Genomic DNA, 11,560 nt, shown 5'->3' on the forward strand with positions numbered 1-11,560 from the left:
TTATCCATGTTAATATTGAATGAATTTAAGATGTGCTGTGAAATAAACAAGTTTAAATGCTACTGTATTTCCCTTTTTCTGATTTCATCCCAATTTTTTCCTGCTAATAATTAGTAATATGGATAACTGTTTTGATATACCTGGCCTTCTGAGAATGTGCTTTCAGAAGAATGACTATTAAAATGGGAAACACAGTGGAATTTTATGTCATGTATTCAGGCAGTTTTTTAAGATGTTCAAAGCTACACAGTACAAAGAATTTATTTAATTCTGGGTATTGTGATCCTATATGGAGTACTTGGAAGTTTACTATTACCACTTTCCTATCTTTTACTTCACTATATATATATCGCAACTTAATTTTCCTTACATGGACTCTTCATTTAGAAATTGACAAATTAATATTTTATGCTTATTTTCTTAAAAGAATTTCTTGTCAAAGCTTTCTTTGCTTTGAAAACTCTTGAATAATAATGCAGATTGAGATCTTTTAAAGTCTCTTCATTCTCTTTGAGTGTTATGAAGGAGCTTATGTTCATTTGAGAATTCGCTGGTTTCTGTATTTGAATGTATTCATTACTTTCATGTTTCCTAATGTGTTTGTATTTGAATAACTGAACTTTAGGCAGTACAGAGAAGGAGGCCTTAAGGTGGAGGTAAGGATGAGGGGATAGAAGATATTGTGATAGGAATAAATACTCTTAATATTGATCTCAAAACTTATTGCCATCTGTGGATTGGCATTAGTAAAATTGAACATAAATTGCACCTAGACATAATTTTTAAAACATATTTTAAAATTCTGAAAAATAATGATCTAACAGTTTTACTAAAGTAAAGCTTAGGAGATTTATGTATGCACTGACTTATATGTAGGCGTGGTTGTTTGTTAACCATCTGGCCCCACCTAAATATGAAAGAATGTTTAGAGCTGTTCAGAACAGTCAGTATTGTTGGCTCTGGCCTAACAAGTAAATAAAGACAAATCTCTGCCCCAAAGATTGTGTTTTGTTTTGTTTATCGTAACCATGGCTACTCACAAATATCTCTGATGTATTTCATTGTTACAGTAATCCTATGTTTAGTAACATCTAGATATGACATTTTGGTTGATTTTGAATGGTTTTTAAGACCTACCCACATTTAGACTAGGCACTTGAGACTAGGTTATCTATCTATAGACATGTGAACTTCTGTTTGAATCGTAAGCTAAATCGGTAGTCAAATCCTTGTTTTTGGACAGATATAGTAGAAATACTTTTGTTTGTGATATATTACTATGGCACAGATTTCTTTATCCTTTCTTTAGGGCAAAACTAAATTTAGCTGTTTTTTAAATAAGCCAGGAGCTATATAGGAAGGAGGAATGAGGAAAAGAGTTCTTCCAGAGGATTAACACTTAGCTTCAGTTGTGTTCTAGGCACCACTTGTAATTAGTTGTTTACTGTTGGATTGTAAAGTATATGGAGCTCTCAAGAAAGCTGATCTCTGAAGTAGTGAAACTTTTAAAGTGTGAGTTTTTAGGACGTAACCTCTCAATATCACAAGTGTTTTATGAGCATGTAAGAAGGCTTAGCAATACAGTAGTAATTAATCTGGGATGAGTCTAGGAAGTCTAGGCAAGTTGCCTGAGCTAACAGATGCAATGTATTTCCACAGAGTGCCAATAAAAAGAGAAAGAAAAGTTCAAAGAAAAAGTGGGGGAAGAAAAGCCAGTGCACCTGTAGTATCAGAATAATAATGTGTGAATTTAAAAAGACACAGCACAACAGAAATTACAATAAATTGTGTTAACTCTGACATCATCCCATTGTTTTTCTTTTGTAAAGGAATTCCATCTAGTGTCTAACATTGTTGCATAAACTAGAGCAATATGTTCTATTTCTGTAAGTGGCTTGATTAGTACCTTTCTTCTTGTGCCTAAATTAGTGATGTGCTTGTTCGGTAGTAGGAAGCCTTCTGCCTACAGAATTTATCTGCTGCCTGGTCTTGTTGCAAATCCTTTTTCTATATTAAACCAAGATGAACTTTTAGTCAAAAATTACTAATGACTAGATATAGTTTTCTGTGGTCGGTCAGAACATGCTTGTGATCAGGGTAGTAGGCATTGGAATCAACCTAATGCAGAGGGGATAAATTCACAGACAAGTTGTTGTTGGTATTATTGAAAGCCAGATGTACATATTCTAGAACAGAGACTGTCCTGTTATCTGTTCTCAACACTGGTATTTTGAAATAAGGTTGCTGCCCAACATCTAGTCAGTGTTAAAACAGATAAGAATTGGGCTTTCAGTAAACCATGTAGTATAAAATAAATAAATGAGCCAATGACCCCAGAAGGGAAGAATATATTCTTAGTTTTTTTTTTAAAAAAGGTAGCAGCATTCTATTTGGGGCAGTACCAAATTAGGAACTTTAGGGTTTCTCATCTCTAGCCTCGACTGGACCTAAAGTTCATTTTTTTCAGTAAAGCATGTTCATGTTATCTGGTTAAATTGAAATGCTTTCGATTGCTTCAATTTCCCTTTTTCTTTTTAAATCTAGAAACATTAAAGGGAACATTAGTTTTATAAATATGCTTTTTTATAGAGCACTTTCTCGAAAGGCGTTTATTCCTAGGGGATTTTATATCAGAGGGCGATCAGATAATATGTCTTTGTTTACCATTCTACAAAATGGTTTACTTGGGCTCTTCAGAATATATTACTATTTTAATAAGTTTGATTTGATTGAGAGAGGAAATGATTGAGGGAAATGTTACACACTTGGGCAAGAGATAGTATTTATGCTTAAAATTTGTACTTGAGACGAAGCTGCAAGTATTGCCATGTCGGTTCAAGGTTATTATCTAACACTGCGAATGCAAAAAAGAAAATGAAAGAAAAAGAATATACGTGATTTGGGGGCACTCATCTGAAATGCACAAGTGCACTTCAAGTCTTGGTTAAATACTCCAGTCCTGAGATCTCAGCCAGGCCATGGGTTGAACGCTGCCCTAAAGCAGGGTGACCAGAGGCAGGAGGTGGGCTCCCCTTGGGCTTTGTGCTCGATGATCCCCCTGAGGCTCTGGCCTTTGAGGACTGTGTCTGTGGCCTCTCAGCCTTTCACAGCCAAGCTCCTCCCAATTTCTGGGGAAGAATGACACCAAACAGAGGCTCCAGAGGGAAGCAAGAACCAGGTCAGTCCTCCCATTCTGATTCACTTTGCTGACATGATCTGGCTGAGATTAGGGGAAAGAACTAAATACCGTGACCATTATTGGATTCTATTCAGAATAAAGCATCTTTGCTCAGAAAAAAAAAAAAAAAAAATTTGTACTTGAGAAAGTATTATAGCAATGATTTTCTAAAATATTATAGTGGAAGATTTGTATTTGATAGGAAGAATGTTCTTATCTGTCTGGAGATGGGAGGATATTCTGAATACATACAGATCTGAGACACTACACCTAAAGGAGTGGTGCATATCTGAACCTCCTGTGAAGCTTTTTAAAAAACCATATCTGAAAGTTTCCATATGATTTTCACTTATATCTTTTTAAAAAAAAATAAATTTATTTTATTTATTTACTTTTGGCTGCGTTGGGTCTTCGTTGCTGTGCGCAGGCTTTCTCTCGTTGCAGCGAGCAGGGGCTACTCTTTGTTGTGGTGCGCAGGCTCTAGGCGTGCGGGCTTCAGTAGTTGTGGCACGTGGGCTCAGTGGTTGTGGCTTGTGGGCTCTAGAGCGCAGGCTCAGTAGTTGTGGCTCATGGGCTTAGTTGCTCCGTGGCATGTGGGATCTTCCCAGACCAGGGTTTGAACCTGTGTCCCCTGCATTGGCAGGTGGATTCTTAACCACTGTGCCACCAGGGAAGCCCTCACTTATATCTTTGAAAGTTGCCCCAGCCATACTCAGTACATTCCCATATGTCCTGTTTTCTCAAATAACAGAACAGCATCTAGTGTTTGGGAGATGGGTGCAAAGCAACAGTCTGAATTTCCATTATGACAGAGTTGCTTTAATGTTGCACTTTACATTTTCCACACTGCTGAATATTCAGAAATTAAAATACAGAAAGTAGGAAATAAACCCCCCAAATAAACAGATTTGTCACTTATTCTAATGAAATCTTTTTATTTCCCCAATGGTTAAGCTGAATTCTAGGAAAAATTATTTCTTACTTGGTTTACCTTCTTGTTTTTCAGTCACTGGAGGAGGACCCATGGCCAAGGCTGAACTCTAAGGACCACATACCTGCCCTTGTTCGTAGTAATGCCTTCTCAGAGAATTGTTTAGAAGTCCCAGCTGAGATAGCTCGAGGGAACGTCCAGGCTGCAGTCATATCCTCAAAAGATCCAGAGCCACTTGAAGAAAATTGCACTAAAGCCCTGACTTTAAGGATACATGATTCTTTGAATAATAGCCTGTCAGTTGGCCTTGTGCCTACCAATTCAACAAACACCATCATGGACCAAAAAAATTTAAAGATGTCGATCCCAGGTCAAATGAAAGCTCAAGAAGTTGAAAGAACCCCTCCAACAAACTTCAAAAGGACATTAGAAGAATCCAACTCTGGCCCTCTTGTGAAGAAGCATAGACGAAATGGTTTAAGTCGAAGCAGTGGTGCTCAGCCTGCAAGCCTCCCCACAAACTCACAGCGAAAGAACTCTGTTAAACTTACCATGCGACGCAGACTTAGGGGCCAGAAGAAAATTGGAAATCCTTTACTTCACCAGCACAGAAAAACTGTTTGTGTTTGCTGAAATATATCTGGAATTTTTTTTTTTCCAAACTTCTAAGAGGGCTTTATGAATTTGGTGCCGAAGCTGAACTTTTTTTAAGGGGACAAAATAAAAATAGCATACAGTTTGACTTTTTGGAATTCAACAGTTTTATCCTGGCCTTGTACTTGCTTGTATTATAAATGTGAATTTTGTAGATTTTAGGGTATAAGTTGCTATAAAATGTGTGTAAATTTGTATCCTTCACACAAACTCAGTCTCTTACTCTGACACACAGTAAATGTAACAACAGGGCTAAAGGTTTAAAAAAAAATCAAAAGAATCTATTTGATCTTAGAAATACATTTAAACTTTTAAAAATGCTTATTAAGAAATTTGTATAAGTCACGTGTGATGAAAGCGACACAACTTTTTAAAGTAAATTATGAAGCAAACTGGAAAAGTGATGTATTTTCATAGTGACCTGTGTTCCACTTAATGTTTCTTAGAGACAACTAGTGTCTTTTAAAAATTATTCTTTATTTCTGATTTCATAATTCAGAACTAAATTTTTCATAGAAGCAGAAGTGTTGAGCCATGCAAAAGCAGCTGGGTTTTAGTCTCCTCCTAATTAAAATACTATGCAGTATCTCTTATCTCTTTCAGTAGCATTTTTTCTAAACATTAATCATCAGATTTGCTCACCAAATCTTTCAAGTAGAAGGAGGTAGGTTTGCCTAAAAAGATGCCCTTCTCAATCATCCCAGACACTCAGTGGCATTAGTGGGTCTTAAAAGTAGTTATATCCCCTTCTAGTGTTTGCATAAAATATGTAAAATTTTTCTTGCTATGTCAATAACAGATGGTGCTGCTAATTCCCAACATTTCTTAAATTATTTTATATATCCTATGGTTTTCATTGATTATATGGACATGTTTGTTCATCTAATAAAATCAGTGAACTGTTACTGATGTTGCTGGATTTTTGTTATTGGTTTGTTTTAATGGTATATATTAACTTTTTGTTAGGCCATGATCAAGCTTTAGAGTAACAACTTAAAATACATGTAATGTTCATTTTTGCAATCTTGACTTTTTAATTTTAACTTAGAGTACATCAAATCAGGCTAAATATACAATAATAAGTATATGGTTAGATCAGTTATGGCTTATAAGAGTTTGATGAAATATTACATAGCAATTAAAAATGAATAAAACTATTATTTGGTAATATAAGAAAAAACTAAAAGGAACTAATACCAAAATACTAAGAGTATGTTGTTTTGGTGTGATAAATTGTTCTACAAAGAGAAATTTTTAAAATTTATTCATTTAGAACAGGACTCTAAATGAGACATTGAAGAGTTAATCCATGCATTCAACATTGACCATGCACCTACACTATGCTAGGAACTGTGCAATTGGAAGCACACCAGTTTTCCATAAAAGGATTAATTGAGGGCTTCCCTGGTGGTGCAGTGGTTAAGAATCCGCCTGCCAGTGCAGGGGACATGGGTTTGAGCCCTGGTCTGGCAAGATCCCACATGCCACGGAGCAACTAAGCCAGTGTGCCACAACTACTGAGCCTGTGCTCTAGAGCCTGCGAGCACAACTACTGAGCCCGTGTGCCACAACTACTGAAGGCTGTGTGCCTAGAGCCCGTGCTCCACAACAAGAGAAGCCACTGCAATGAGAAGCCCACACACCGCAATGAAGAGTAGCCTCCAGGCTTCCCTGGTGGCGCAGTGGTTGAGAATCCGCCTGCCGATGCAGGGGACACAGGTTCGTGTCCCGGTCCAGGAAGATCCCACATGCCACGGAGCAGCTGGGCCCGTGAGCCACGGCCACTGAGCCTCCATGTCCGGAGCCTGTGCTCCACAATGGGAGAGGCCACAACAGTAAGAGGCCCGCGTACTGCAAAAAAAAGAAAAAGAAAAAGAGTAGCCCCCGCTTGCCACAACTAGAGAAAGCCCACGTGCAGCAATGAAGACACAATGCAGCCAAATAAATAAATAAATAAATAAAAATTTCCTTTAAAAAAAAAAGATTGAGAACCAGTGGTTCAGGTGAAACATTAATTTTGGCTAGTTTTTCAAAACTAAAGAGTTTGTTTTTCAGATCTTTCCAAGGTAATGACATATAGCAAGTAGCATACACTTTTGGAGTCAATGTTTTGTGAAGAATTTTTCCATCTTTATTTTTCAGGTCAATGTTTTAATGTAAATGTCATAGCATTCTTTCCTAGGTCACATTTATAGTGCCATAGAGTCCAGTTCCATACCATACTAATAGCTGTCTAATACTGGAAACATTTTTGTTTTGAGATACATAACTAAAAGGTAAAATTAGCTCTCTTTTGTATGTGTACCTAGGGCTGTTTTTAGGCCTTTTCTTTAATGGGTTAAAGATGTTATGCAATTAACAAATAATGTTTTAATGTTTATATTATTTTTATTAAATTTTATTTGCCTATAATGTATACATCAGTAGTATAATGCATGATGGAAAATTCATGATTTATAAAATGGTACATAATGAAACTACCTCACCTTAGTCCCCAGGGTAGCCAACAAATCTGTACGTAGACATGCAACTATACATCTGTTTCTCTCTTAATCTTATATCTTACAAAGATTTTTCCACATCAGTACATCACAGCACCTCCTCATTCTTTCGTATTCTACTCTGGATATGTTATTTACCTATGCCACTGCTTAACCATGTCCACCGAAAGGAAAACAAACACTATTTCTTCCTTTACTCACACTCATAATACTTAAGATGCCAGATGTGTGGGTTTTCCTTCACCAAGCAATGCTGCAATATTCTGCAGACACCAACTGGGTGTCCTACAGTTCAGTTCAGTCTGACACTATCCATCTGATCCCACAAGTTAAGGGCTCAGTCTCATGGTGCTGCCCCCACTTCAGATGCCAATTGCAAGTCCCAGGTTGTCACCTACTCTTCTGACTGGCTGACTATAATTCAGCATTCCCACAATCACCACCTCAGGTTTGAACTTTGCTAGAACAGCTCACAGAACTCAGGGAAATGTGTTTACTGGTTTATCATATAATAAAGATATAGATGAACAGCTAGATGAAGAGACATCAGGAAAGTCCAGAAGGGTTCCAAGTGTAGGAGGTTCTGTCCCTATGGATTTGGGTTGTACCACCCTGCCAGCACATGAGTCTGTTCACCAGTCTGGCAGCTCTCCAAAGCCCACAGTTGAGGGATTTTCATGGAGGCTTCATTATATAGGCATGATCAATTATTAATCTCCAGCTTCTTCTCCCAGGAGGAAGGTGGTGGTGTTACCGAACTCAGGTTCTGCTGCTCACCGCTGGAAAGCCAATATTCAAGAGATGAGAGTGTTGGTTGGAAAGGAAGAGTTGCTTTATTCAGGAAGTCAGCAATCTGGGGCGAAGACGGACTGGTGTCCAAAAATCAACTTTGAAGATTCTGCTTGACCATGAAAGTTTTTAAAGGGAGAATCATTTGGGGAAGAGGGATCAGACTTGCCATGTGCAGACTTTCTTCTGATTGGTCGATGGTGAGGTAACAGAGCCGTGTTCAAGGAATCTTGTGCTCAGCCTTAAGTTACCATTCTCCACCCGAGTGGGGGCCGTAGTTCCTACAGAACTCAAAGATACTGTTATATTCCTTGAGGAGGAACCAGGACCCTGCCCCACAGCTGCACTATCGTTTCTTGACTGCTCTCCCTTTGTTTCTGCTTTCCCTCCCCTTCCCTGATAAGCAGTTTGAAACTGCCCTTTGGAACTCAGGGAAGGTCAGGAGGCTGAATGAAGCCTACTTCCTACAAACAAGAAATGGGGGGCACGGAAAGGATTTGTACCAGATATGTATCAGAGGATATGTATCAGATTGTTATGTACACCCCTTGGGGAGGAACTAGGACTTTTATCACTGAACTATTGTTTCTTTTTTTTTTTTTTTTTTGCGGTATGCGGGCCTCTCACTGTTGTGACCTCTCCCGTTGCGGAGCACAGGCTCTGAATGCGCAGGCTCAGCAGGCATGGCTCACGGGCCCATGTGGGATCTTCCCGGACCGGGGCACGAACCCGTGTCCCCTGCATCGGCAGGCGGACTCTCAACCACTGCGCCACCAGGGAAGCCCGAACTATTGTTTCTTGACTGCTTTTCCATTGTTTCTGAATTCCCTCACTTCCCTTAATATCATTAATTACTGAGACCTGTTCAAGGGCAAGCTTCACAACCAGGCTTAGATCACAAAATGGCTTAGGCCAAAATATCTTCTCTATTGTCAAGAAAGCCAGGCCTGGTTCTCTTTCTCCAAGGACCCCCTACCCTATCTGCTTACAGTTCTTTATATCTTCTCTTTTTTGAGATTTTCTGTTTTTCCATTCATGTCAAGTGTTCACAGTTGCTTGCCAGAGCATTTGTATAATATTGGTTTAAAGTGTCAGATATTATTCTTTGTCATTTAGGTATTAGCATCTGTTAATTGTTTTTGTTGTGCAAATTGAGGTTTTCCTGGTTCTTTGTATACCATGTAATTTTGGATTCTATCCTAGACATTTGAATATTATGACAATCTTATTTAGCTCTTATGGAGATCATTGTTTTAATAGGTAGTCAATCTGGTTAATTCATGCTGTTGCAGGAAAGAAAGTGGGGCACAAGAGGATGGTCACGTCCTGTCCCAGGTCTCAGGCAAGTCACTGGGATGGCTGCTGAGGGTGGGTTCTTGGCTTCGTGCAGGAAATAATTCAAGAGCGAGCCATAGTAAAGTGAAAGAAGGCTTATGCAGGGAGATACACACTGAATGTGGGTCCTCTCAGAAGGCCAGAGGCTTAAGGGTATGGGGTTGTCAGGTTTTATAGTGGTGGGTAATTTCATAGGCTAATGAGTGTGAGGATTATTCCAACTATTTTGGGGAAGGGGTGGGGATTTCCAGGAATTGGGCCATCGCCCATTTTTTGACCTTTTATGGTGGGCCTTGGAATAGTCAGGGCACCTGTGGGTGTGTCATTTAGCTTGCTGACGTATTACATTGAGCATATACTGAGGCTCAAGGTTTAGCGGAAGTCAGTCATCTGCCATCTTGGACCTAGTTTGTGCTAACCAGTTTATGTCACATCCTCAATGGCTGTCATTCTTTAAAAGGTTGTGCCCTGCCCCCTTCCTGTCTCAATGCCACATATTCCAACACACCTTCTGTGGTCTGTGGTTTCAATATCAGTTCATTTTCCAAATCCTTTGCCATTGTGTAATTTGATCTGTCCCACGTGTTCATCACCCAGTAGCTAGTTGGGGACCTGGTCAGTGATCTATCTGCCAGTTAAGTTCTCAAAGTCTTTAATATGCTGATTAGGATCAGATTCATGCCTAATGTACTCAGTGGGGTCGCTTTCCTGAGCTCCTCCCTCTCTACAGTTTCCATGGTACTTTCCCTTTCTTTGGGGTTCTTTTTCAGGCAGAAAGCTGAGGCTTCAGGAACCATGCACTTCTATCACTTTGCCTGAATTTGGGACTAAATGGCTTAACACCTTTGAGTTTTGGTCCCCACCTGTAAAATGCAGATAATAATACTACAATGGCAGGTATATAGTGCTAAATAAATGTTTATAAATGTTTCCTAATATTAAAATTTTAGCTTCTCAAAACTGTTACTACACATTCAGTTTTCACTGATTTAAAGCAATCTTTATCCAGGTTTACGTATATGAGGGGAAGATAAATTATGCCATGGCCATCATTAAAACAGTTGATGAAACTAATTTTTGGTCTTTGTTAATAGTTTTACTTTCTGGTATCTTTAATTATAAATACCAACTCCAAATTGTAGGTTAAATTACTGAGGTTCTGACATGAAATTTTTCCTGTTAGTGAGCAGAGTCTTATGGAAAATAGAAATGAAACAAATAATCCCTTCTGTTAAAGAGTTTACATTTTAGCTAAATAGACAATGGAATTATAATCATGCAGAAATATATAATCATACACAAAACAGTTACAAAGTAGTACTAATGTGTCAAAGATAAAGGGTAACCATACTTCATGGTTTGTAGGGGACAGTCCTACTTTACCTTATTTTTTTGGTTTAATTATTAATAGAGCCTCATTTCATGAAGGTTTCCTAGGCAGGATGACAAATTACATGGCCACTTTATAAATACTAGTTTCAAGAGAATGACAAAGCAAAAAAAAATTATCACTGTATTTTCAGAAAGTTTGCTGGGCCTGAGAATGAGCAGAGTGGGCTAAAGAGATCTGTGGGTTAGGGTGGAGGGACCCAAGATAGTAAACAAATACTTAGAATTTCAAATAGAAATGTGGGAAATGGTGTTTTAGAAACCACAGTTATCTAGTAATATGCAGGGCAGACAAATGGCAGGCGTTGTAATTAAATAGATGTGAGGTGATATAACCTTGGATTATGTTGGTTTTGCAAATCTGAAGTTTAGAATTATAATTTTTAGGCGATTACCACGAATGGTAGTGTTCAAAAGTTTCAGCCTGATGAATGCACGAGAGAATGTCCATGGAGTGAGTAATTAATGTATTTTTACCTCACAATTAGAGGATTTTAGAGAAATGTAATTTTTTAATAGACATTTTCTAGAGCAGTTTCAGGTTCACAGCAAAATTAGAGGAGAAGGTACAAATTTCCCATATACGGCCTGCCTTAACACATGTACAATCACCCTTGCTATCAACATCCCCAGCCAGAGTGATACAATTGAACAACTGATGAACTTACACTTGATGATGATTTTTTTACCTCTTTGTTTTCCTTTTTTCTTTTCTTTTTTTTTTTTGGCATGGCCTGCAGGATCTTAGTTCCCCCACCAGTGATTGAACCCCTGCCTTCAGCA

At 38.4% G+C, this 11,560-nt stretch overlaps 1 protein-coding gene across 1 annotated transcript in view; it reads left to right on the top strand.

Moving 5' to 3' along the window:
- Window positions 1-4,742, top strand: part of PPM1D (protein phosphatase, Mg2+/Mn2+ dependent 1D) — a gene marked incomplete at both ends in the record, with an annotated part of 48,490 nt that extends 43,748 nt beyond the window's left edge. Inside the window, one exon of the mRNA XM_079724787.1 lies at window positions 4,185-4,742. Coding sequence (XP_079580913.1) covers window positions 4,185-4,742 — 558 coding nt within the window. The remainder of the gene's footprint in view (window positions 1-4,184) is intronic.
- Between the last annotated feature and the right edge of the window lie 6,818 nt (window positions 4,743-11,560).

Source organism: Hyperoodon ampullatus, assembly GCF_949752795.1.
Source record: "Hyperoodon ampullatus genome assembly, chromosome: 19".
Taxonomy (NCBI): domain Eukaryota; kingdom Metazoa; phylum Chordata; class Mammalia; order Artiodactyla; family Ziphiidae; genus Hyperoodon; species Hyperoodon ampullatus.